This window comes from Ammospiza nelsoni, chromosome 3 (genome assembly GCF_027579445.1).
Source record: "Ammospiza nelsoni isolate bAmmNel1 chromosome 3, bAmmNel1.pri, whole genome shotgun sequence".
NCBI lineage: Eukaryota > Metazoa > Chordata > Aves > Passeriformes > Passerellidae > Ammospiza > Ammospiza nelsoni.
The window spans coordinates 89,679,103-89,706,882 of NC_080635.1; the positions used below are offsets into that span (position 1 = coordinate 89,679,103).

Below are 27,780 nucleotides of genomic sequence, written 5' to 3' on the forward strand. Positions count from 1 at the left end.
TGGGTGTCTTTGTGTGTATACACATGTTGTGAATTCTGATGGGTGTCAAAGTTTCAATCCCCATTGAAAGATATTTCTCCAAAGTCATGTCTTATATTAAAATATCCATCCCTGTGTATATATAAAAGTATATATTGATTCAGAAAACAAGGCCAGATTGGTTGGTCTTCAAAGACAATAGTAAGATAGGTATTGTTACAATTACTTATAATATCATGCCCTAGTCAATGTAATTGTCTCATGTGATGGTGATGTGAAATTTCAGTCTAATAATGACTGCTACAAGCAGATTTATCTACAGCATTTAAAAAATACTTCCACATTTAACAGTAATTGGCAAGCAACAATTCTTTATCACATGTTGAAATTTTTACTGACCTTTATTTTTCAAGAAATCCTGAGTTCCTGGAGCTCCTCCTTCACCATTTAAAATTGTGCCACCTGTGGATCAAAAGACATGAAGCCTCTTGCTTATGTGAGCCTTTCCCCACCATAACCCCAGCACTTCATTTCCTCTTCCAAAGATCATGACCCATAGCTGTCATTGCAACCTGAAGAACGAAGCTCCAGCCAGCCAGGACCAAAAGGGGTTATCACATAGCAGAGCAGGGCACAGAGGGTGGGGTGTACATGCATGACCTTACAGGGGTGCACATATGTGTGGTGTATCAGCAGTCCTGCTGCTCACAGTTCTGTACTAAACCACTGAGCAGGGCCAAGGCTCTGTGCCCTAGCTGTGAGGCTATTCACATCCAGATTGCTGACAGCACTTCCTTCCTTCCCCAAAGGACCCTGTTCCCCACTGAGAACACAGTTTTATCCAACTGGGACAGGTGTAGTCTGGGAGAGGATGGGCTGGCAAATGCTGTGACTGAGGAGAGCACCAAACATTAAACAGCAAAGAGGCTCAGAGTGCTTATTGCAGACACCACAACCAAAGGCACTGCTTACCTAGGGCACCTTTACCCACGGCTGAGATACCATTCTTGGAGGTATTTAAAAACCATGTATATGTGCTGCTTGGGGACATGGTTTAGTGCTGACTTGGCAGTGCTGAGTTAGTGTTTGGACCTCATGATCTTAAGGGTCTTTTCCAACTTAAAAAGATTCTGGTTTATGCGCATTGTAACACTGCACAGAAAGCTCTCGAAAGCGCCTGGATTAATCCCTCCCTATCTTGTCTTAAGCAAGACTGAAGCATGTGCTCCATGACAGGAATTGCAATGTGGCCCTCTTATACCTGAAATCCTTACTCTGAGGCAGCCCTACTGATTAACCATAATATCAGAGCCTCTGAAACCAGAGCTAATGGGCTTTGTAAAATGAAGTCAGAGCAAAGAGCAGGGCCACGAGATCACACTGCAGAGAGCTGCAGGGAGAATCACTTCCCGCTCTCCTGCACACATGTGTTTTAGCTGGACTCTGGTATTTATAACTGCAATAAAGTGATACACAGTACAGCTCTTGTCAAGGAGGGCAAATGTTCTGGTCTGGAGGATTATAGCTGCTCTTATGTGATAGCTATTCAACTATTTTTTCTATCTGGATGCATATGAGTAGAAAAGAGGCAGAGAAATAAGCCCAAATAGATCATAGAAGATTCCAAAATGTTCTTTGAAAGATTTTTATTTCAAGTTAAAAAAAATTTTAAAAAACCACCAAACCAAACAAAACCAGAGGCAGCTATTACAAAGAGATATAAGAAAGAAAGTGTTCTACTTTTGCCCAATAGGTATCCTCTGTCAGGCCCCAACCTTCCAGTCATTTACAGATGACCAATGAAGGCCAACACACTTGAATTTATTTCCAGACCTAGTCAGTTCAAGAATTGACTGAAAATGTGTTTATTGCCATTAAAATGCCCCAATGTCCTTGAACTATGTCTGGAATGATACTTGGCAGAATTACTGGTTTCTGTAAAACAAATTAATATTTAGCACTAGAGTAAAAAAAATCATGGAAACAGACTTGCTATCTTTAAATTAGGATTGCCAGTAGAATTTAGCTGGTCTAGACAAAAAAACACATTTTGGCCCAGGAAAATCATGCTTAGATTAAAAATTGTTTCCCTGCTGTGCTGTTGTTTCAAATAAAACACTGACTAATACCAATTATGATATCATGTTAGGATGAGTATATTTACCTAGGCTCATTTTTTATATAAACCATCTCCTCATCACTCTTCTAACAAAAAATCCACAACTCTGCAAACCTTTCTGTGTTTGCTTGTTGTCACAGAATAGCCTTTTGGTCTTTAAATAGGCATCTCTGTGCAGGTATATCAGAGTTTGCCAGGCAAGATTTGTATTTCTCCTGCTTGCAGACTTGATGGATATGTGAAGCACCCAACACTGATCAGAAAAAGTCAATTTCTCATTCTCTGAAGCTTTCTGGGATGAGGTGAAGGCAACTGTGAAATTGTCATTTTATTCCCTATCTGGCAATTCCATAACAACTCTAGGACATGATAAACTTTTACATCAGCACACTTCAGCATTATTTTGGCAGAGTAAAACAATGAGAATGTGTGTTGAATTATATAGCAGCTAGACAGTTTAAATAGAAATGGCAAACAATGGTCAGAAGAGACAGGGCTAAGTGTTTTCTCACAAGCCATAATATTCAGAATGCTAATCCAAGGGTGAAACAATATTAATTTTTGTCTTGAAGATTTTAAAAATTCTTGGCATGTTAGGCTTACCTGGTTATACAAAACCATACCTGATTTGGCAACTGCTCTCAGTTTTGCAGGAGAAGTCACAGCAGTGATTAAGCTACACAGCAAAGTTCCTCTGCTATTCATTTTCTGCAGTTCAGGTGCCTTTAATGTCCATTCATCTTTTAAATTCTGGTCAAGAAAGACAGTAATTTGTTCATTACAAAACTGACTTCAAACTTAAGAGCATTAGTGTACAGAAAGGAACAACTTTGCTGCTTGGGAATCTGTTGCAAACTTACAAAAGTAAATGGGAATGTAAATGCAAACCCCTAGTCCCAATTACTGTGACTGCTTACATCTTAAATCTGTATTTCAATATTAGTAATAGGTGCCTTATTTCCCTCAGCCAGATTTCACTTCTGCAAAGGCTTACCAATGTATCTTCCAAAGGTTTCTTTAACTCCTCTGTATTCAGAGAGGGCTGTGCTGCGGGAATTCGTTCTGTCGTCTCTTTTATCCATTTCTTTAATGATTCTACAAGGAGCTCAAAAGCATCCATTTCTTTCTGACAAGATGATACATCCTCTTCTCTAGACAATTAAAAACAAAGGAATAACAGTATTCCTTCTAGTAATTAAACCAGCAAATATTATTAATCTGATATTACTATTCCTAAATTCAAAGTGTTAAAAAGCTAATTTTATGGATATAAGCAGAATGTGCAGAACCTAGTCTTACTGCAAGGTAACCTCTATGAAATCTCTTACAATTTCTCCAGTTTCTCTTTGCAGCCTGTTGCCAAATAGTACTCTAAAGCAATATACACAAGTAGCAATTTATGCTCTATCACAGAAGGGGAGAAGTAGGGTTTTCTTAAAATTGCCAACAATCCTGTGAATATCACAAATTTTGAAAAATTACATATCTTTATGGCATTTTTTAGAGCTCTTGGGCCAGAGAGACTAACTACAGACGCATTTTCAAATAGAATATTTTCCTTCCAAGAAAAATATCCCTTATTTACTCTGGTCAACTGCAATATCTTCAGATTGCATACAAAAAGATAGCAGTAATCACAACATTCATACTGTGTTATTAGCCAAAGTGGAAACACTTTGGTTATCTAACTTACTTTTCTTTTATTGTCTCCTCTACCTCTTTGAATTTCTTTGACAAAGCATTTACTTTTTCTGATACCAGTGCTTTATCTCCAGGAAGAGCATGGAATGAAAGTTCTTCAAGGAGCTGCTTCAAAACTTCCAGATCCTTCTTGTGTTGTGCCAATTCTACACTAGCTTCCTGCAAAATAGGATTACATTCTTCATATCAGACTTTACCATCACTTGTTCAAAGTTAAACTTTTGATTTTAGCTAACCAACCAATGCTGGAAAAAAAACCAAAACATGCCTTGTTTCTTATTCAATCACTTAGATGAGTTAGACTAAGAACCCCCAACACATACAAATTGAATGCTAGAGTACCTGCATGTATTGGGACACTTCACTGACATCCTTTCTTGGTGCCTCTGTCTCACTTAGAGCCCGGTTTTTCTCATCTAAAAATGATTGAAGTTTTGTTGAAAGACCTTCAAATAACTCCACTTTAGTCTTCAATTCTTCCATTTTCATAAGCTTCTCTCTATGCTTGTTACTTGCTTCAGAAAACCTTCCTGCAAGCTCGCTCATTTTAGCTTGCAGTGTGGATGCAGTGGATGGATCTGCTTTTTCCATGAACTTCTTCACTTTTTCATTCATAGTGTTTATACTGCTTTGGCGACCTGCAATGTCTTGTTCCAGCATCTGAAACATACAAGAACTACTTTGTATTACTTGCAACTAAATTTTAACCAGTGAAATTCATCTACTACATAAAGCAACAAACCACTACAGCTAGACCATTGATGTAACTGTTTCAGCTACAAAAATCCTTATGAGCAGTTTAACTTCATAAAACACTCCTCTCTAGTAAGTATTTTTAATCCATGAAAGGTGCCAACCTAAGATTTTAATTCAGTCTTTAAATCTGAACTATCAAATGACTGTTTATTTTTTTCAAAGAATGCTACTTACAATGCTTTTACTAATAATGTCCTGAATAGCAGCAGAATTCAAAGGCACTTGATCTTGTTCTTTAAGGCTCTTTTCAACTCCTTCCATCCAATCAAGCATTTCATCCAAACCGTCCTGCACACTTAGGGATCGTGTCAGAGTTACTTGAAGCTTCTCATTCCTCTCATTCACAGATTTGGATAAATTGTCATATCTTTCCACAATATCATCTGATAAAGAGAAGATATATTTTAATTTCTTCTTGTAGCCAAATTAAGCTTTTAGCTTACTTCACCAGCACTCACCAATTGAGTCAAAAATTGCTATGTTAGAATGAAGAAAAAAAAGTCAGCTTTAGTCAGTAAAAACTTGGAAGCAAAGACCAACAGAGCCAAGACACACATCAGACAAGGGAAATGAGGGAGTAGCATACAGATGCAGTTCCCAGTGTTAGAAACTGGTTTCCATGTAGCTCTAGCTTAAGACAGCTGTTGACTGTTCCCAAATAAAATAGCACAGTATTAAGACAGCTCTTCTACAATTATGTCTCTTATGTTACTGTGAGATCTGAGAGGTTCTTCCAGATGGTTCTTCATTACATGTCCAATACTTTCGAAATAACTTTCTGAAAACTACAAGCTCCAGGTACCTCCCATAGAGTTTTATCACCAACTCCAAAGAGTCAAGCCACCATTTTTCAGTTTTGTTGTTCTGCAAGTTATTTATGGGATTCTATGAAGAGATAGCTGGGTGATACACACAGAGCATCTTCAAACTTCAGACAGTGACAGGTGAATGTCATGCTGTGCTACTTCTCAAATTGATAGGAAAAAGTATTAGGTGTAGGTGGTAAGGTTTTGGTGCTGGTAAGGGTTTGTTAGTGACAAGTTGTTTTTGGCTCATGTGAGAGGAGGTCAAGGGCTGCCCTATGGAAGACAGAGATGGTTCCAGCCAACTCCAGCTCACCCATCACAGGGCACAGCTGAGCTCCCCAGCCAAACTGGTGGTGCCACTGGAAAAATGCATTTAAGAAAAGGGAAAACACTGCAGGGGACTGAGAAATGAGGGAAAAGAAGGTATGAAAACAGCCCAGCAGACATGAAGGTCAAAGAAAGAGGGATGCTCCAAGTGCTGGAGCAGAGATTGCCCTGAAGCTGTGGAGGATAGGAGCAGATAACCACACTGCAGCACATAGAGGACCCAGGCTAGAGGAGGTGGATATTTCCTGAAGGAAATGCAGCCTGCATCCACACTGGAACAATATTAGCCTCAAAGATTTCAGCCTGCAGAGAGGTCCCTCACCAGAGCACGGGAAACGTGTGAGGAGGAAGCAGCAGCAGAGAAATTACAGACTGATCACAAGCACCCATTTCCCATCCACACTGCACTGTTTGGCAGGGAGGGAGGGGCACTAATTGGGAAGGAAGGAGTGATGGTGAACCTGGAAAAAAGAGTGGAGGGGAGGATAATGTTGCTGTAATTTGTTTTTGTTTCGTATTTCCCAAACTTGTTTTATTTGGCAATAAATGAAAGTTAATTTTTGCCAAGTCAAGTCTATTTTTCCCATGACAATAAAAAGTGAGTGATCTCCCCATCAACCTGTGAGCTTTTCTATCTTATCTGAAAAATCTTTTATCCCATCCACTTGAGCAAGGGAAGTGAGAGAGAAGGTGGGTGGGCATCTGGCAGCCTACCAAAGTCAATCCCTTCATAGGCAGTTTCATAAAGTTAGAGGGAAGTAATCCCTAAGCTAAGCAAACTTCAAATAACTGCTTGTAAACAGGCTCCTTGGAGTAATTTTTCTCTGGAGAATTTATGATCCTCAGCAAATCACTACCTCTGCTCAGCAATCCCTATTTCTGTAAAAAGAAAAAAATTAAATGACAGTGAAAAGCATAGGGATTCATGAAGGAGAGAGACCAACAATAAAATTACTGTGTTGTAATGACTTAACACTCAACAAAACATGGACTTGAACAGTGACATAAGAAAGAATGTGGAAGCCCTGTAATTTTTCTCTTCCAGAGTATGCATGCAGACACAAGTGATAAAAAGGAGGCATTAGGAAAAGCAAACACTTTACCCAGTGTTTTCTGAATCTCATCTTTGTCTGGTGTCAACTCTCCCCTTGTGTCCAATAACACTTCAGCAGCTTTTTTCAGTTTTTCTACAGCAATTTGGTGGTTAGACACTTGTCCCTGAAGAACCTGTAAAATTCCACTATTATCAATTATGCTTTTCAGTACAGTTAACATTTTTACATATATTTGTAAATGTACATATTTACATTAACAAAACACAGAACCGAAACTCAGTATTTGGAATAAACTAACTCAATTTGTGACCTCTCCTTAAGAAAAATCCTGACCAGTGGTTATGGCTGCTGTTACCCTTCTGGCCCTTGATTTAGTTCATGTACCATCTTTTTTATCTTATGCTTTAGAATACTTGTCTGACCCAACTTATTTCTTGCATGTAACTTCAAATGTGTCTTTTGATTAATTGTTTCTAAAGACCCTTTGTACAGACAACTATAAACACATTTTTCCACTCAGCATCTAAGAACAATTCAGAGGGAAAAGCACACAATCAACAGCAGCAGTTACACATTCACCAGCAGTGGTATTGACAAAGGATCAGGCTGATATTGTAGCACAAACAGGAATAGCTTGAAACAAGATGATTGCCTTCACAGCCAGGACCCCCTGAAGCAGTGTGGCTGAATTTTGCCTGGGTTTGTCCATCTAACCAAGAAACACATGTTCAGAGACTAGCCCAGCCATTATTTTCTCCAGAGCCGACAAAAACAGTAAGGCTGAATCAATTTCTAGTGGCTTTATCTCTGTAGTGTGTAAGAGTACTTTGGGGTAAATAATCTTTAAAATTATTTCAGGCCTCTGTGCTAGTGTTTGTTTTGATTCACTTGAAACTTATACAAGTTGAAAATAAAGGGACATCTCATTTATTTTTTGATATTCATTGATACTCAATGAATATATGAATGAAAAGGTAATCCTATGTGCCCTGCCAGCACAAAGAAATCTCATCAGTGCATTCAGCACTGGTACCCAGAAAATAAGAGTGTGCCAGAACACAGTGCATCATCTTGCTGACCCATTTGACAAAATGAGTCTCCAAGAGATCTGAAGAGGCTTAGGCTAGCTTGTGCAGAAAGGGAAAAAAAAAAAAAAAAAAAAAAAAAAAAGAAAAGAAAAAAAGAAAGAAAGAAAAAGATGTACCAAAAACCTTGTATGCTAACAGAAGGCAAGCAAGCTGATGCCAGAGGCAGTGAAGAATATTCTGAAGAACAGTTAATCCCCATAAAAAGATTAGACCTCACCATGCTGCCAAGGTCTGTGTCTAGCTGGATTATCAGCTGCATGTGTTGGCTACAAGGGACAGCTTTAACTTGCAACACCTGACTTCCTCAAAATACTCTTTGTTTTGCTTTCATTAATTGGCTTGCTTTCCTCAGCCTCCTGGTTTTTTTCTCTTCCTTTGAATCTCTTGACATTTTGTACCCTCTCCCTTCTTCCCAACTCACAGCCATTGAGTGCCTCTTTTGTGTGGCAAGTAATCCATGTAGACATTTCATAAAATGAGCCCTAGCACTCACTCCTTTTGTATTATATCCATGAAAATTTGCATTATAGAGAATATAATTCATTTTGGCATAAGGAACAAAAAGTTTAAATGAAGCTTCAAATTGTAATTGGTTTTATTCCTACTCTTTCAGTGCTTGGAAGCACAAATGTACCTAAACATTCAATTGTTAGTTCACAACTCACACTCTTAATTTTGTTGTCTTAAACACAGCTGTGATTTGTCTCCTTTTCCTGTCATGCACCAAAGTGCTGAGCATTTCCAGTGGCCAATTTGAAAGACACCATAGATAAAGACAACTACTGCTCAGGCTGATGTGAGGGAAATGGTTAAAGTATGTACTTTCCAAAAGCCATTGACTATGATTTTTCAATAGTAAATGTGTCTGACCTGCACTGATACTTCACCAAGCACAGACAAAACAGGGAGGAAGTGCCTGACCATTAGTCTTGCTCACTAAAAACCAAATAATCTTGCTTTTTTATAGTATAGGTGATTGAATGTGTTTATGAAAATATAATAGTCAGTTCAAAGATGAAGACTCTATGAAACTTTATATTGCTTACCATATACTTGGCTTCCTAAAGCCTTCTCCAAACCTACACTTTGTACAGATATCCAGAGTTTTACTTCATAATCTCTATCATTAACTTGTCTTGCCTATACTAGGATTTACATGAAGTCACCAGTTACATCCTCAGAGGCAAAAAATAAAAACCACTGGTTTTGTGTGCAACACAAATTATATTAAGTTCACTCTCTGAAGGGTACATAGCACAGGGTGAAACTGAAACAGGCAGACAGACTACTCACATCACACTGTTCACCTGGTATGAGCCCTTTCATAATGAAGTAACACACGAACGTGACCAGAAAAAAAGTCAAGAGTCACAGACAACAATCAAATGGATTTCTCTATCTGGAACCCTATCCAAGCCTTATTCTGACAGTAAACCATAATCACTAAATCCTTTCTTAGTTCAAGAACTTTCCAGACTTCACCCTATCATTTGCTAAGAGACAGAAAACACATCTTGCTGTCACCACTGCTAATGGCATCTTGGTACCCATTTTTTTTCACCCAATGCTTTTCAGATATTGCTCTGGACAGGCAAATTTCAGAACCATAGAAGCTATATGCCCCCATGCAAGGCAAGAATCTGGCCTGCAGCCATTTGGATTATATTAGATCATCCTGTTTTCCAGACAAAAAACAATTCCTTTTAGGACAAAAGCACTGCTGCATTTTAAAGCTTTTCACCTTGGTTTCTTCAAGTTGTCTTTGGAGATTTTTGGGATCCACTGCAATTGGCTCTGAGAGTTGTTTGTTCACAGCTATTTCAGAGGCCTGGAGACCTGACAAAAGTCCAGATGAGGCATCTTCATAATGCTGGTATTTATCCACCAGGTCTTTAAGGTTATTTCCAAGGATGCTACACTAAAAGAGTAAAAAAGAGACAAGCAAATATGCAGGCATTAACTGCATGCTGCATTTCATACCAATCTCAAAGGCAAACATTCATTCCTGTTGTACTGCATCGTTTTTTCCTGCCATCATTTCACTAACTGATTTTTGATCTAAGACATGACAGCTGGACAGGCTATGGAGGTCTTCCCAGTTTGTGTTCCTAAAGGATGATTTAGGATTAAACCACTGATGCGGGTGCAAAACTGGAATCTTACTTGCTGTACTAGAATAGGAAAAACTTCAGGAATAAAATTTGATTCAGTGATATAAAGACTCTTTATCAGAACTCTGGTACCAAAACTGTAGAAAGCAAGTGGAAAGTAGAAATGTAGAAAGCCACTAGAAGCTAGAAAATTTTTTTTAAATCAGGAGAGATATGTATCCTCATTAAAATACAGACAGTGGAGAACTGTTTTCGTAACTACCTTATCTGCATAGTGAATCCAAAGTGATGTGCCTTGGTATTGGGCATATGCTTTGTTTTATTCACTTAAAAATGTCATCTTAACAAGATCCTAACTAGACCTATATGTTAGCATGCCCCAAAATGTTTACAGCAAATTGACACATAAAAAAGTCAGTGAAAATCTTTCAGACTTTCTGAAGATGATTTCACAAGCAAAACCTGATTGTATCAAGTCATAATATTTATAAACAGTTACATTAAATATTTATATTCTGAACCTTCCAGAGACTGTATTTTAATATTCACAAATGGTACTTGGTCTCCATCTGGTGGGCAGACATAGAACATGTCTGTTTATATAACCAGTTAACCAAGAACTGACTTTAGGATTCTTTCAACATACAAGCCTATAAAATCATGTCTCAGACATGTGAAAATAGATATATAAAAAAAGTAAAAGCAACCTAAGTATTTATTAAAAGCAAGAAACTTTACAAAAGGCAAAAATGGTTACTACCAATTCATTTGCAAATCACAAATTTTTCATTTTCTTGGAAAATCTCACTGGTTGAGGACCCTCTCACTTTTTAGAATTCTGTCCTTAGAGACACAAAAGGTCTACTTTGTTCTGCATATTTATTGTCAAATATTTAAAGCATGTCTCTTATAACCCTTCTAAATGTATATATGGAAAGGATAGAATTTGCAAAGTAGACAAATCAAGTTGCTGGCATGGGAATTTTATGTGCATAAAAATAAGCTCTCTGAAAATTTTGCTATGAAATCTTTACATTCATACTCAAAGTAATTCAATAAACCAACTGCAGAAATTTAACATGTCAAGAGAATTGTCAAATTAGCTGCCCTATTCATAGCAGTTAAGCAGGAAAAGGAAAATGTGCTTCCGTAAATGAGCAGCTGTCTTGATAAACTGAGAAAACAAGTTTTATATACTTTTTTCACTATGTAATCAGTCTTTATAGAATTAACATTTCTGAGCATGAAAACCTTAAAGAGATAAAAATTTCCAGATAAACGTGGCCACTGTTGCAGACCAACACTCTACCAGTGGTCATTGAAGCTCTAAGGAGTTTGAACCTGTGATCTCAGAAAAATATGAAATAGCACAAGTCAGAGGCTACTGACAGCAACTTCAATAGTTCAATTAATAATTATCTCAGAAGTTTACAGTTCTGGAATATTATCAATATTGAACAACACTTGTTGTTTTTTTTTTAACAGCTGGAAATTGGCATGTGAGATTAGTTGGTGATGTTTGTCTAGTTCTGTCAGGCAGATTCCATATGTGAACTTGGCAAAGAGAGCTAGATTATCTTCCCTCTCTAAGGTACATGGAGGATTTTGCGCTGCTAATTACTCATTAGTTAGACACTAATCTGATATTGTTAAGGATAAAATGTTTACTTGGCAGAGCAGTGGAAAATAATTGCTGTCCTTAAATCACTAAATTCTTTCATGCCTAGTGCTGACAACAAAGGTCACATCAGGACAAACTACTTCAGGATACAAATTAAAATTAAAACTTTACATGCTATATTTGGCATAATCTCTCTCTTTTTACGGTCATTTTATTAGTAGGGAGCCAAGTAAATAAACAGCTGTGGGAAATATTGCAGGTAACATAAAGTACACATTATATATCTGAAAGTATTACAATTTCTTTCCACCCCAAAGCGTTACTCAAGGCATTCTGAGCTGCCACAGTCTCAGAGGCTCTTTAAGCCTGAAAAGAAGAATGAAGAACTCTGGTCTCATTTCTTCCTTATAACACAAAGTAGAAAGTATCATCCATTCAGACCTTTAATAGTCTGACATTTAACTAAAGTAGATCTGGAAAAGCATCTTGTTCTGTTATCTTAACTTGAAGAAACAAAGAATTTACAACTTCTCACAGTGTTTGTTTCATCAACTACCTCCTGCCTACACAAACTGCTAAATCAATTATAGCAGTCATTCCTATTCAGTATAAATAGAACTTACCTTAGTATAGAGAGATTTGAAGCGCTCTGAAGCTCTGTCCAGTTTGTTCTGCACTTCAGCATACGTAGCTGAAGTATCAATGCCATCTTTGTCAACCTTCACACCATCTCTTTTGCTGCATGACCTCGCAGCATCCAAAACTCTTTGTCCAGAAATTGTGATATAGCGTAAATCACCTTTGTGAGAGATAACATCTTCTGAGAAACTCTTCTGCCTTTTCAGTTTGACCATAATACCACTGAAGTCAGAAGCCCCTGCCTCCAAGTTGTCAAGTTCTTGTTCTGCCTGCTGCAGCCACGTTTCAAATTCACTATAGTCTGCATCGAATTTCTCCAATTCTTCCCTCAGAGAATGGGTTAATTTCATTTTTCGTTCTGATTCAGCCAAAGCAGTCTCATACTGAGCCTTCAGCTCTTTCATGTTCCTTTGCATCTTGTCCTTTTCTTCAGGGGTAAGGTAATGCCCTTGCTTCTCAAGCAGTGCCTGAGCAGACTGAGTTGCTACTATGATAGCCTGCTGCTGTGAAATAATTTTCTCATGTTGAGCCTACAAATAAAAGAATAAATTACAACCAGCACCCTCTCACATGGTTCCTTAGTAAAGGACATGTAAAACAAGGATCATCAAAATGATAAAGGCTTTTCTAATATTAATATTGTTTATTATAAACCCAACATTTTGTCAGTAATTTAAGTGAAAGTGTGACTCTTAGTCACCATATTTCTGTGGAGTTAAAAAAAAATTACAAAATATTCAATGGTAATTTTTTTTCCATATGGCCATGACCGTATGGCAATGTTCAAGTATCATTGCAACTCAGCAATACCTAGATGCATATATCACACAAACATTTTCCCCTATAATTTCAAAACAGAACTTTGTAGAGCAAAACTAGACTTTGTCAATCTCTTTAACGTTTTTCCTAACAAAATTAATTTGCTGATTACTTAGCATTTATGGTAGTGTACTTAGTGTAATCAAAATTTTCCTAATTCTCTGTCTCAAATGGGATTTAAAAAATAAAACATTCAAAGGTAGGGAACTTTTCAAATCAAAACTCTCCATATCCCTTTACTTATATTGTAGCTGCCATTACAGACAAGCACACCTAAAGGAGTAAAAGCATCAAACATAGTACTGATACTTTCTTGTTACACTCAGTGAACAAAAATTATTACTTGGGTTTTGAAATTGCATTTTTTCAAAATCAAGAGCCATGATTCTTATCAAATATAGTTAGTTATAAAACAGATCCAGTTGACATTAAAAATCAAGACACAATCTGTTCTTTCAAATTTTTCAATCCCATAAAATATTTAAGTCCAGGAACTAGTTCTATATTCCAAATGAAAAGCATATTTCAAATAGATTCTTTCAAAAAATACTTCACTCTTGAACGTCTCCCATGAAAAATAGCTATGTAAAATAAACAGTATGCTTTTCTTCCATGACCACAGTGGCCAATTATTTTGTAGGCACTAGGTGCAGAAATTAACTGTCAAAAAAACAGAAGTAAAAATATCATGTATACAAAACCCAATAATCCTATTTTCTCAGGTTGCTTTTGGGTTTTTTTAAATAAAAAAGGAAATCCAAAATACTATCACCTACAAGCATAATAATTTTCTTTAAGGTGTCAATCAACTCACACCTAAAGGTTCTTGGTTTCTCAGCTGCAGGTCAGCAAATGAAACTAAAGTCTTATTACTTTAAATGCTTGCAACTTAACAGGAAAATCTATTTTTAAAATGCTGCACTGTAATTTTGTGCAACTCACTCTTCTGAATCTTGAAACACTGCTTTGCCCATGTGTTAAAGTTGTAGGAAATGAAAACTATAGTTTCAGTAAACTATTATTTGCAGCAATTTGCAATCTGTAGTCACAAGGGATTAAAAGGGGATGAATCATCTAGGTATCACAAAGATTTTTGAAAAGGTCACATAAAGAGTATGAATTTATATTGCTACTTTTTGCATTTTGTTTGCCAGCACCAATTTTCTCACTACAAAAAATAATAGACTCACCACAAAGATTCCTTGCATTTACCTTGCAGAATGTATGCTTTCTCTTATTTTGCAGGAAACAACTACAGTAATAGCGAAAAAGTGACAAATATGCAATATATTCTAACTACTGGAATTCCTAGCACTGGGTATTATTATCTTCCTAGTACTTGCTCCAAAGTCTAGGACAGACAGGATGAGATTGAATTCACTTGTCTTGAATAAGGAGTGATACTCCTAATTGTTGAATAAACCCAGGAACAATACCTTGACTTTCTGATACTGCTGGTTCAGGTTATCATCTATGCTTTTCACTAGTCCATCCACCTGAGTTTCAATGTCTTGCTGCATTTCCAGCAGATTCCCATTGACATCATCCTCCTCTCCTTCCAAAACTTTCACATCTCCTTCTTCAAAGTGGGTTCCATTCTGTTCTATCACTTGCTTAAATTTTTGGCCATGCTCCGCTTCTTTGTCCACATTTGATAACCAATCCAAAAGATTTTCTATTGTATTTTTACTTTCTTCCAGCTGTTCTATGGCTGCAACCTATGATGAAATTTCACAGTTTCAATTTAGAAATCTTCTTTAAAGATCACAAAATATCAAATAAGTGTACGAATAAACCATTTACAATACATTAACATCAAAGAAAATATTTGATTAATATAAAGGTTGCTGCTTATTTTATAAGAGAATAAACCAACAGTTCATTAGTTACCCAAATGAAATATGATATTAACCTCTCCACAATTTATCAATATGTATTGGGTTTGCTTGGACAGGTTTTGGAATCAGGGGGGCTGCAGGGATGACTTCTCTGAGAAGCTGCCAGAAGCTTCCTTCATGTCCAACAGACCCAAAGCCAACCAGCTCCAGCATGGACCCACCACGTGCTAAGGCCAAACCCATCAGCAATGGCGGTAGCAACTCTGGGATCACATAGCAATAGGGTAAAAAAAAGCATGAAAAACAGCAGCAGCCTGAAGAGAGGGGTGAGAATAAGTGAGAGGAACATCTCTGCAGACCCCAAGGTCAGGGCAGAAGGAGGGGCAGGAGGTGCTCCAGGTGCCAGAGCTGAGATTCCCCTGCAGGCCCTGGTGCAGCCCATGGTGAGGCAGCTGTGCCCCTGCAGCCCATGGAGGGCCACAGGGGTGTAGAGATTCACCTGCAGCCCATGAGGATCCAGAGGATGCAGAGATCCACCTGCAGCCTGGGGAAGATCCCATTCCAGAGCACATGGATGACCAAAGGAAGTCCGTGACCCCGTGGGAAGCTCACACTCGAGCAGGCTTGTGGCACAACACAAGTGTGACCCCGTGGGGTCATTCCACATACTGGAACAGGGTGCCTGAAGGACTGCACCCCGTGGAAGGGACCCTGCTGGAGCCCTTGGGAAGGACTCAGGTTGGAGAAGTTCATAAAGGACTGGCTCCTGTGTGAAGACCCCCACACTGGATCACAGCAAGAGTGTGAGGAGTCCTCCCCTTGAGGAGGAAGGAGTGGCAGAGAATGTGTGATGAACTGACCACAACCCACTTTCCCCAACCCCCTGGCATCTGTGGTGGGAATGAGAGAGAACTCCAGAGCTGAGCTCAGGAACAAGGGAGAGGTGGAGGGAAGGTATCTTTAAGATTTTGTTTTTAGTTCTCATTATCCTGTTCTGATTTGATTGGTAATAATTTCCCCAAATCAAGCCTGTTCTGCCTGTAACAGCAGCTGTTAGTGATGTGTCCCTGCCCTTATCTCAACCCACAAGACTTTCATTAAATTTTCTCTTCCTGTCCAGCTGAGGAAGGTAGTGATGGAATGGCTTTCTGGCATCCAGACAAGGTCAACCCACCACACAACAGTTATATTGCACAACTAATATCATAAGACATGAAAAAGGCTTGAATAAAGGTATGAAATGGTTGCCTAAAAACCTTTTCTGTTTCCTGCTTAATTGCTGTTGTCATAGCTTTATCCAGTTCTTTTTTGGACTCTTCTGCCTTCTGGCTAAGGAGCAAACACTTTGTCTTAGCTTCATTTAGTTTCTGCTCCAGAACAGTCTTGTCTTCTTGTGACAACTTTTCTCCATTCTCTTTCAAGAAGGCTTCAGTATTTTTCACAATCTCTGCCAGTGTCTGGGCACTTGTTCTCATGTCTTTTTGGATCTCCTTTTGATAAAAAAAGAAATCAAATAACAGTAAGTAAATTATTAATTAGATCTTTTCAATTAAAGATAGTTTATTGGAACTGTCTCTCTTCCAGTTGTAAGCACCACACTGTTCCTTCCTAGCTGCACATGATACATTAATAAATTGCAGACAATTATTAAAATCAAAGGCAAACATCTGACAATGTTGTTGCAGCACAATCTAACTATTTTTTTAAATTGCAAATCTGTTTGCTTACAGTCCTATTCAGACTGAGCTCATTTTTTTCCCTTTAACAGTTTAAATATTGGGTTTCTACATATGCAGAACATATATTTATTTTATTAGAAATCAAGGCTCAAGTAAATCTGCTACACTGCAGTTAGTAAAGTGAGTCTCCTGAAAAATTCTGGTCCATAACTATCCTAATGGAAAGCTGCTGAAAATAAGCTGTCTGAATAGAAGTCAGAAAATCGTAATCATCTTTCCTGGGTAAAAGTGTTCCCATATTTCTTGGGTTTGTTCAGGCCAGAGATGGCATACAATTTTTTTTTTCTATTGTAATCAGTCATAATATTTCAGTCTCTTAAGAATGTTTACTCCCATTGAATTTCACAGAGGACATTAGTTTTAATTCACCCAAAGCAGTTTTCCTGATCTGCCTCCCAATTATCTGAGAGGAGCTTTAATTGTAATGATTAAACTGTTGAATAAATTCCCCCAGGTACTGAAACAATGACATTTTTCACCTTCTTGTGCAGTGCATCTCCAGTCTTGGAGATGCAAGACAGAACATTTGATCCTCATTCTAGACCACAGATTTTGCAGCAATTTTAGAGTACAGCAGCTAAAACTGCAGCTCATTTTAGCAATTCAGCAAGTGCATTAGAAATATTTTCCTGAGGATCCTGACTCAAGAAAAGCTTCTCCTGTGACCAAGATATTTGTGCTTCTTTTCAAACAGCACACTGAGGATTAAAGCTCTAATTTGATACAAAAAACACTGGTTTTAAACCCCATTCCATCCTAAGGCACTTTTTGAATGGTGACTCCAAGAAGTCAGTCAGAAAATAACAACTAGTCTGCTAGGCAGTCACAAACAGCTGATGGGAAAAAAAAGAAGCTGTATCAGTTCTTGACTCCCCAGGAGTATCCCATTTAGGCCATAAATCCTTAAGACAGGTAAGAGATTAAAAACTACCCCAGGGGTGTCTGACTGACTATAAGAACAATTTTGACAAACTAGATACATTACTTCAAAGATAAATAAAGCAAGGCAAGATGAGTAAGGAAATTTCTCCTTTTACAGAGAGTTGGAGCTCTACAGCATAGTAAACTAGTATTAGGAGGAGGAAGAAGAAGAATACAAAACCCTTCCTTTAACTATCACAAACTCAATTTCTATCAGGACAGAGATGACTGGATACAGCTGAAGAGCAAGGAAAGCAAGCCCGTTCAAAGGGGTTTGCTACATGAGGACACCAAAGAGATTGCAAGAAACATTAATATGAACCAGAATCTAAAACAAAGCAAGAGTGAAGCAATGGAAAGCCTCAGGCAAGAGAAAACATTGCAGAAAAATTAAATTTTTCAAAGTGCTGTGAACAGGAATAAACACTTCCTGATGCTCACAAAATTATTTTAGCATAATAAACATGTGTGATTTTATCACATTCAACAGGAACAATCTTAAGCTAATATATTAACAAAATTCACACCTGCTTCAAGAGTGCTTCTTGAAATGTGTAGCACATACTCCCTATGCTAGTGTCTCCTCATTTGGAAGTTTCTCTTCTCCCACTGGCACACACTGGGGTGTATTCACAAGCAGCAGTTTAAATGCATGCCACTAAGCCTTTACTTTGGGTAGATCAAACAAATCTGTTTTATTCTCCTCTCACATGACATGCCTTGTTACTCAACAAAAGAGTCGAGTCACTCTCCTCTGCACTCAGCCCTCTTTAACCTCTCTGTTAGACTAGAACTGTGCCTACCTCCTGTTTGGTCTGGTATTGTTCCAGCTCAGCCTTGCTGTCTCCAATGCCAAGGGACTGTCGCTGCCCAATGAGTCGATTTTCAGTCTGTGTAAGCAAGTCACAGATCTCCTGCAGCTTCTCCTTGCACTCCTGCTGCCGCTCAGCCACATCCTATATTAGAGCCAAGTACAATTGAACAATAAGACAAAAAATCCTCACTTCAGGAACCAACACTCTAATAGGTATTAGAAATCTTTGAACATCAATTTTGCAAAGCAATTATTTTTAAAGTATGCTGTAAACATGATAGCAGTGGTATAAAGAGCAAGATGAACATACAGAAGTTATGGATAAACTTCAAATATGTTTTAAGTAAAAGAGACCATGTTTGATGGAATTGCCCAATAGAAGTCTGGCCATGCACATATGTGAAGGATGAAATCTCCAAACAGCAGGAGTGAAAATCCAGTCTCTTAACCACTTGAAACCTGTGATAAACACTATTAATTCTGAAAAAAAGGACATCAAAACAGAGGTTAGTTGTGAATGTGAGTTAGCTCTTTTTGGTATGCATAACATGTTACCTGAATAGAAACTGTGAACTTTTTAAGCAGTAGAGAAGAACAAAACATGCAAGCTCATTATTGTTACAAAGTCCTAGAAAACTTATCTGTGCCTTTCCTGTACTCAATTTTATGCTTCTTTCACAAAATATAGTAGAAAGAAATGTTCTTGGAATGGCAAAAAAATACAAAGTCTTCAGAATATTAAAGCATTTTTATTTATACATAAACCAGGGGCTGAGGTGGTGATTCTGAGTCCTAGCAGTGCTTCTATGAGAGAAGAGGAGGTGCTGTTCACCTGCAGCATCTTATCAGCCTCTTTTGACTCTACAAAGGCTGCTTACACTTGCTGAAGAAGTAACTGGCCCAACTTGACTCACAGGTTTCCCAGTGCCCACACCTAGAACTGCAAGGACCTTGGCTGATTCACTCATATATTTGTCCCTCCAGCCCATCTCAGTCAAAACAATCCATGCTACATGGATTTTAACAAATTTCATTCTTGGACTAGAAAATCTAGAGAAAAGATCACATGAGCAGATGACCTGGAAAATTCAAGAGAAAGAAAATGTTCAGCGAGACCAAAGTGTTATGGAATGGTGCAGTAGCAAATTCAGTGATCAATATAGCTCAGATCAATTACTGATAGAGCTGCTGAAGAAACAACACTTGTGAGAAACCTCAAGTAAATTTCTCTCATTGCTAGAAAGAGCAGACCTGTATCTGTTCTCAATTTAATATGCTGTTTCTGTGAGTATAACAAAGAAAGACAAAAATGATAATGCACCAAATTTCATCAATATCATTTTTGTAGAGCTACAAATGTATCTGTAGTAAAAAGGGAAAAGATAGAAATACACTCAATATTGCATGCTGGTATAAAAATTCCTCATCCATAGACAGAAACATTCAGCACACATTTACACAGAAAGGCAAACCTTCTGATCACCCAGCTCTTGCACTGCCTGTAACTGAGCCTCTAAACTTTCCACTTGAGAAGTTACTGCTTCCTGTGCTTCCTGAAAAGATTTCTGGGTGGTATTTAAGAGCCTCAGTAGCTGTTTGCTCTGATTAGGAGAAAGATCTTCAGCATGTTCAGAAATGAAGAACTGAACATCAAAAGCAGTGGACTCCAGTTGCATTTTTTTACAGCTGAGCTCTGCAGCACTGTTCTGTAAATGAAGTGAAGGGAATTACTAGCAAGAAAAATTGGGAACAAATAAACCACAACTATGCCTACCATCTCTTCTTAGCCCTTATCCCAAAATGCTTTTGGTATACAATTTAGCCATGGAAAATCAAAACTCAGAATCATACTGCCACATTCAGGTATGACGTTAGAACTTGCACATGGTTTGCCTCAGGACAGCTTGGGTCCAATGAATAAAATACGCGATCTTGTACATCTCTATTTCTTTGGCCTCTCATAGATTTTTGAAAACTGACTGACCTTCAACTCTAAAAGATTTATGGCAGGTTAGATGTAACATTTCTAGGTGACATCTGGTCTGAAGATCCAGAAATTTTAAAACATATACTTGAAATCATTCCTATTCTTAACTCCACAGCAGGAATGTCAGCATTTCTAGCAATGTGGCAAATTCTATCAACAGCTACACACTGTGGAGCCCCTATGACCATACCATTTCTCTGAAACTCCATTTAAGCACATTAAAACAACTAAAATAATTTTTATTGTTAATACATATAGAAGTATATTAACTTTACTAAACATTTTATCTGCTTTGTTTGCCGTTAGTCATTTTATGGAGTGTGTAATGAAGAAACCTTTTTATCTTTTCCCATCTTGTGTTCTCACATAGAATTGATTTGGAAGGCAATCAAACTTCAGTTAAATTCTGAACCCAATGCATAAAAATTCAATTTTAATCACTGAAATACTTGTATTATATATTAGATATCTAAAAGGCTCAGATTTATTGCAACAAATGTAAGTAGAACCAATAGCATTCTCAGTAATCCTAACTCTATGAAACTTTATTTGCAAGTGAAAAAGCAAATCAACAAGATTTTATTACTGGATTATCTAATTGTTGTCTTCTTAAGTAATTACTTCTAGTCCTCTCTTTAGGCCATAGAGATTATTGAGAAGGAATAAAAAACCTAGCTAATAATTAATAATAAGGACCAATATTGAAACATCAACACCTGCCATAAAGAGAACTTACTTTAAGTATCTGTAAACTTTTCTTCATCTCTTCTATATCATTAGTATTCACTGTGAAGTCGTTCATGATTTTATTTTTCTCTGTGATCCAGTCTGAAAATCTCTGCAGTTGGTTAAAAAGTTGCTGGTGTAATCCTGCAAGCTTAGACTAGAAAGGGAATTTGTATATTTATTTATGCTTCTGTAGTATACTCACATTTTCTACCATATTAAATTGAATAATAAATGTATCTTTATACTAGGATAAAATAAAGAAAATCCAAATTCCTTTATTTTAGCCCAATTGCCTTGAAGAAAATCAAGGTAAAAACACACACTGCTAAAAACATACCATTTCCAAGTCAACAGCGCAGACTATTTGTTTTGCTCGTTTTGAAGATCTATCACAGACCTCTAAAAATGTTTCCTGCAAAGAGTCATAGCTTATCTTTAGCTCTTTAAGCTTCTCTTCTGGAATATCCCTTTTACAAGACTTTAAGAATTCTTCTGCCAGCTTCATGTCCTTTTTTAAGATAACTGCAAAGGTAGCCAGTCCTGAGTCAAATGACTACAAAGAGAATACAACAAAAATGCTTTAAGTTACTAGGAAAAATGTTTAAATCTGAATTGCTTTAACTGCATTTTGAATCTCCCTTTTTACACCTAACGGCTATATTTAGCACTCATCACTGAAGTACAAAAAGTACAAAGCATAAAGGACACTTTACTTACCTCTAGCTGTTCCAGTTCAGCTTTTAGTATTTCCAGGCTGTTACTAATAGTCTGCTGTTTATCTAGGTGGTTTTTCATATCTTGAAGCACTGCCAAATGTTCTTGCATTTTCTCTGTTAACTTTAAACATTGCTGTAGTCCATCAAACTGAAAATGAGTTTTAAAAATAAGATTTTCCAAACTGACTTGAAAATAAGCAATAAAATTCTTTGGATTTATTATGATTTATTTTACATTTATAATCTAATTTTTCAACCATTTTTCCAGTTAAATTGTTCTCTCCACCACTTGGAAAGATCCATGCAATTCCACTAACACAGGACACTGAGCACATATTCTTTTACTTACCATGCTAGTGGGGGTGTCTCCCATGACTGCTTCTTCTGTTTTCAAAGCAGGCTCAGTAAAGCCTTTGGACAGGCTTTCTGTCTTCCCATGCTCCTGACCACTTTTCCAAGCAGTGGTTTTGTGATCTGCCAATGTTTTCTCTTCATCGATTTCTGATCCAAGCTCTGATTGTTCTGTTGAGGAGAGAGAATAAAGCCCATCTCCTTTGCCTTTACCCTCATGCTCTGTGGCAGTACCAGCAACCTGTGAGCTCCTAAGCAAACCATTTATCAGCTCCTCTAACTTGCTTGTACTTTCATCTCCAAGCGAGATTTGAAAAATTTCCAGAAGTTCATTGGTAGCAAGCTTGGGAACAGGAGCTTTCATGTCTGTTTCATTCTTCCTTTCATCTGAATCAGCTGTCTTTTGCTTGCAGGATTCATGCTTCAGAATATCATGAAGAAGATCAGGACTTCTGCAATCAGGCCAAAGCAGTGAAGGAGCATCACTGTCCTTGGGCTCTGCACACAGCGTGGTGACCATTAATGCAGTTCTAACAGCATTGCTTATTTGCTTCAGATTTGACCCACTAGACATTTCACTCTCAAGCTGAGTGCTTCTAACCATTTTAAGTAAATTTTGCATTAAAGTTCTGGTATCAGAGTAACTTAGGGGTTCACATTCCTGCTTAAAGTAAACCTGTCCCATTTTCAATTTCTTTTGTAATATACTCTGTAAGTCTTCCATTGGTGTGTCAGACACATCTGCTGATTGCAAAATACCCTCCTTTACTTGAAAGTCTTCGCAGGGTCCCATTTCTTTTTGCAACGACTCCATGGACATTTGTTTTTTGAAACCATTTCCAAGGGAGGAAGTGTCACTGACCATGATATTTTCTCCCTTTGTGCTTTTCAGCATCTCATGCTTGTTCTGGGCACCATAATTCAACTTAGTCCCCATGCTACTCAGAATTGCAGAAGAAACACCACTGGTATGGATATGACTCCCAGTAGGTTGCGCTTCACATCCATCCCTTAACTCTTTGGTATCCTCAATAGTTCCTAAAGAATCTGGTTTTGTGGAGGTAATTTCACTATCACTGCTGCTTTTGTTTTCTGGAATGTCTTTCAGAACGTTGTTGTCAGTATTTTGACAGTTAAGCCTCCCTGTTCCTTTAGTTATGCTAATCTCCTTTGGTGTTGCTGTATTAGATGTGGGAAAAGAGTAAGTGTTACATTCACTTGAACGCATTTCTTCCATATTTAGCAGGAAATCCTTTTCATTTCGTATACTTTTTTCCCCTCTTTCCATGTTCTCAAAACAGAATTCAATTTCACTGAGTTCTGAAAAATGGCCACCTTCTTTTATGCATGCTGTATGTTGTTTTAGAGGAGAAATGTTACCACTTCTATTAAATTCATCTGATCTTGCCCCTTGAATGTCAAGAAAACTTTGATCAACATTTACTTTTTCTTTACCTGCAGCAGGAGTTTCTCTAGCAGCTTTAATTACTGTTGCATCAAATATTTCCCCAAGGTTTTCCATCTGAATGGGACTATTACTTAGTTCCATGACTTCACATTCCTCCATAATATTTACCCTATTTTCATTTTCTGTAAGAATTTCAAAACCTCTTTCTATTTGACCATGCTTCCAACTGGTAACTGGATGTGTTGGGTCTCTAAGTGAACTCTTATCACTCACATAAGGGGTATCTGTAAGGAATTTATTGTCCATTTGGGATGAGCTTTCCTTTAGCTGTTCCATATAATTTAATACTTTTTCCTCTGCAAGCAGTGCCTCTCTCTGTCTTTGTCCATGATTTGAATCTAACATTGGCATGGTATTATTGTCTTTATTCATGCTATCAGTAATGCATTCTGAGAGAAGAAAATTTGTCCGGGTACTTTGATCATCATCAGCTTGCTGTAGGCAGGCTGTCACACTGATGTCAGATTTCACAGTACCATCAAGAAGCTGAGAACCTGGAACCCTAAACTGTGTTTCATTATTCTCCTCACTCTTTGTGGACATCCATTTAGTGCCAAAGGTATTTTCAGACTGGATAGGCTCAGCAGAATCTTTTGGCATGTGTTCACTTTTGACACAAGTCCCATATTCATCTTCTGTTTCCAGCTGTCTGGCTTTTTCACTGGTACATGGAAGACCAACACATCTTTCTTCAGAAATATTTGACATTGATTCACATATTACTGGGGATAGTTTTCCATTTTCATGGTTAGACTGGAATTGCAAACTATATCCTGTCGTGTGGCCTAAAGAATAGCAGTAGTCATCAATATTCTGATTGTTTTCATTGGTCCTTTCTACATCTTCTACAGACATTAACAGCTGGTCTCCTGCACTTACACATTGATTATGTGAATCAAAAATATCCATTTCATCTTCACTGTCAGAATTAGTGTCAGAGTCATCATAACTATCATAATCCTCCTCATAATCTTCCCCCTCCTGTGTACCTTCAGATTCCTCCTCACACAGGTCACCTTCTGCTTTCATTTCAACTTCCTCATTCCTGTCTTGTACATCTGCTTCATACATTTTCTGTAAATAGGTCATGCCTCCTTCCTTTGTTCCTTCACTCTCAACAGTAACTGGCAAATCTAGCTCCTTCGCTCCAAAACTCCCTGTTCTTCCCCTTCCCTCAAGGATTTTCTCCATAGTTTTGGCATTTGCAGAAGCTACAGTTATGCTCTCAGGTTGCCCTTTCACATTCACATGAACATTCTCTCCAGCATTAGCTGCAAGTTCTTGAAAAGAGCTGGTCTCTTCTTTCATGGTTATTCGACCACCTCTCTCCTCCAGAAAACCTAATGGAACTGATCTTCCAGCCAATTCTGGCTCTGGTGTATCATCATCCCCCACCTGCAAGGTGTCAAACCCCTCATCACCTTGAGAAGTGTCAGAGGAATCATCATCATCATCATCAATTTGTGGAGTATCATAGACATCACTGTCATCATCATCACCCTGAGGTGTTTCATAGGCATCATCACCATCCTCTTCAGAGGCCACCTCACCACATCCTTGCTGCAAGCAGCTACTCTCAAGCTGTGGGATGCCATCCCCCTCCTCTGTTGAGGAGTCAGAGCTACTGTCACACGGCAGTAACCTGTGGAATATAAGATCACTTTCTTCTTCTGTCAGCCTTTGTGCTGTGCTGTTACTGTGGCCCAGAGGTGGTCCATCATGTGTGACAGCATCACCACCCCATGAAAGCCTATGGTGCATGTCTACGCTGTCCTCTAGACACAGTTTATTCTGAAAATCAGCACAATCCTCCAGGGATGGCCTTCCATGGATATAAAGACAGTCCTGTAGAGATGGACCTGCGTACTCCTGGAGAAGTTGTGCACCATATCTGTTGTCTTCAAACTTTGGTGTGACACAACATTGACTAACCAATTCTTCTGGAAGTCTATATTCAGTGTCTGCAGTGATGGATAAATCAAGATTACTCTGAAAATTATCTTTCTTGCTGTTATCCAGTACCATTCTGCTACTGTCAGCTTGAAATGTGGGAGGCCCATAGTCCGTGCACCTTTCCAGTTCCCTCCATGTTTCCTTATCTGACAAATCATTCATGCTCAAGGAATTTTGTAATGTTTTATCATTCATGTTTTCATTATCCAGAATGTCTCCCACACAAATCTCTTCTTTTGCTGTTTGTGATAAAAATCTTGTATTCGAGTCATCTGGAAGATATCCTTCAATGTTTCCTGAATTTGTCTGCTGATTGTTATGCTTACAGAGTTCTGTCCACTCAGAAACCTCCAAAAAACCTCTGAGATCATTTCTCATAATGGAATTTTGAGTGCTGCTTACTACATTTCTGAGTTCTGCAGGGGTAGTTAACTGCATCTCCTGTGTATATTCTGATTGCTCAGTACCAAGAATATTGCAAACATCTGGCCTGCACACATGGGGATATTCCTGTGAAGATATGTAATTCCCAGAATCATCACATTGATTACATTTCCTGTTATTACCAGAGTTCTCAGCACCTGAAAGATCACCCTGAACACTGTTTGCTGACTTTAGGTGAATTCCTTTTGAACTTACATATTTGTTACTAAACTCTATTTCTGATACACCAGCATTGTACCCAGCACTATCGCCTTCCATCAACATATTGATGATTTCTTCCAGTTGTCCATCATATAACAAAAGTCTCTGTCCAGTGTTTGCATCCATGTAACTATTTACCATCAGGTAAGACATGAATACTTTCTTAGCTTCATCTACATTATGACATACAGGGTCTTCTGTGCCAGAAACTTCATGTTCCCCCTCAGAGCCATGAAATATAGATGGCAGAAATTCATAAGTTGATAACCACTTTGCAGCATTTTTACAAAGGGACTTTATTTCTTCTACATTGGGCATTTTATCTGGTAAAGTCACATTGGTCAAAATGGATACAGTATTACTGTCTATAATCCCTGATTCTGCAGCCTTGTCAAGACTGATTATTTCACAAGTTTCTGGAATGTAAAGTGCAGCTATTTTCTTTCTATCATTCAGTATTTTGAATGCCAGCTCATTTGTAACCATATCTTGGTGCAAAGAAGTTGATACGGGGAATATTTCACCAGTGTGAGGCCAAATTAGTCCCACAAAGCCTCTCTGAGCTTCTAATACCAGCAGAGCACTGGTAGCTGATATTAAGTTGCATTGCACAGCTTCATCAACAGTCAAGCGTTGTCCTGAATTTTGACAAAGGATTCCACCAGTCTGAACCTGGCGTGAGAGGATCCCACAAGCCGTGTCCTGGTCTATCATCCCTTGTCTCATGGCCTCTTCCACAGTCATTCGTTTCCCTGAGTCGGGGTCAATGATACCTCCAGACATTAAGTGAGCACCCAGCAGCCTGAACATTGTTTCCCTGTCAATGAGCCCTTCATGGGCTGCCCTCAAAATAGTCACCTTCCTTCCACATTTCAGCACAATTCTCCCTTTTTCTTGTGGTTTCACAGGCAGGAGTCTTAACCCTGTTGCTTCATGTACTATGCTTCTATGAACCATCTGTTCAAGGGAAATTTTCTCAGCACAGTTGGGATCTATGAGATCTTTACATGTATCTTGTCTTTCTAGGAGTTTGGAATATAAGGTTGGAGAAATGAGATTTCTCTGGAAAGCATTCTGCAAAGACAGCTTTTCTCCAGTAGATGGCAAAATCAAATAACCACTTGAAAGCTGATTCTCAAGAATTTTAACAGCCAGATGTTCTGAAATCAGACCTTGTTCTAAAGCTGAAACAACTGGAATATTTGCTAATGATGATTGTGACATAAGCTTCTTTGCGTTACTTAATTCTTGCAGCTGCAACAGAATCTGCTCATCAATTAAGGCATGGGCTTTAGCTTCTTCCAAACCATAACACACTCCTAATTCTGGAGTAATTATTCCAGAAAGAATCAGCTGATTTTCAAGCAATCTAATTCCAGTGTCATAGTCAAGAAAACCTCTTAAAACAGACTGAAAGACTGAAAGGACTTCTCCAGTTGTTTGGTCAATGACACCAGCAATGACTTTATTCACCTAAAAGGGAATATAAAAGAAAAATTATCATCCTTTTTGGATTGTATGTTTAAAATATTATTTTGATTTTGAATGCATGATAAGCATAAAAACATGTACTTACCAGGCCTGGGGGAATGTTGTGA

General features: G+C 38.1%; 1 protein-coding gene across 10 annotated transcripts in view; it reads right to left on the reverse strand.

Moving 5' to 3' along the window:
* DST (dystonin) overlaps positions 1-27,780 on the reverse strand; it is a 288,951-nt gene that overhangs the window by 82,620 nt on the left and 178,551 nt on the right. For 5 of the 10 annotated variants that reach the window (XM_059468637.1, XM_059468648.1, XM_059468641.1 and 2 more), the window contains 17 exons: positions 22,115-27,655; positions 21,767-21,913; positions 21,387-21,602; positions 21,057-21,203; positions 19,806-20,039; positions 18,323-18,475; positions 16,116-16,349; positions 14,458-14,739; positions 12,187-12,732; positions 9,573-9,749; positions 6,792-6,915; positions 4,730-4,938; positions 4,142-4,459; positions 3,792-3,958; positions 3,093-3,249; positions 2,722-2,848; positions 379-441 (listed from right to left, as the gene is read on the reverse strand). In XM_059468637.1, coding sequence (XP_059324620.1) covers positions 379-441; positions 2,722-2,848; positions 3,093-3,249; positions 3,792-3,958; positions 4,142-4,459; positions 4,730-4,938; positions 6,792-6,915; positions 9,573-9,749; positions 12,187-12,732; positions 14,458-14,739; positions 16,116-16,349; positions 18,323-18,475; positions 19,806-20,039; positions 21,057-21,203; positions 21,387-21,602; positions 21,767-21,913; positions 22,115-27,655 — 8,842 coding nt within the window. The remainder of the gene's footprint in view (positions 1-378; positions 442-2,721; positions 2,849-3,092; positions 3,250-3,791; positions 3,959-4,141; positions 4,460-4,729; positions 4,939-6,791; positions 6,916-9,572; positions 9,750-12,186; positions 12,733-14,457; positions 14,740-16,115; positions 16,350-18,322; positions 18,476-19,805; positions 20,040-21,056; positions 21,204-21,386; positions 21,603-21,766; positions 21,914-22,114; positions 27,656-27,780) is intronic. The other 5 variants (XM_059468642.1, XM_059468645.1, XM_059468644.1 and 2 more) reach the window with 1 other exon arrangement.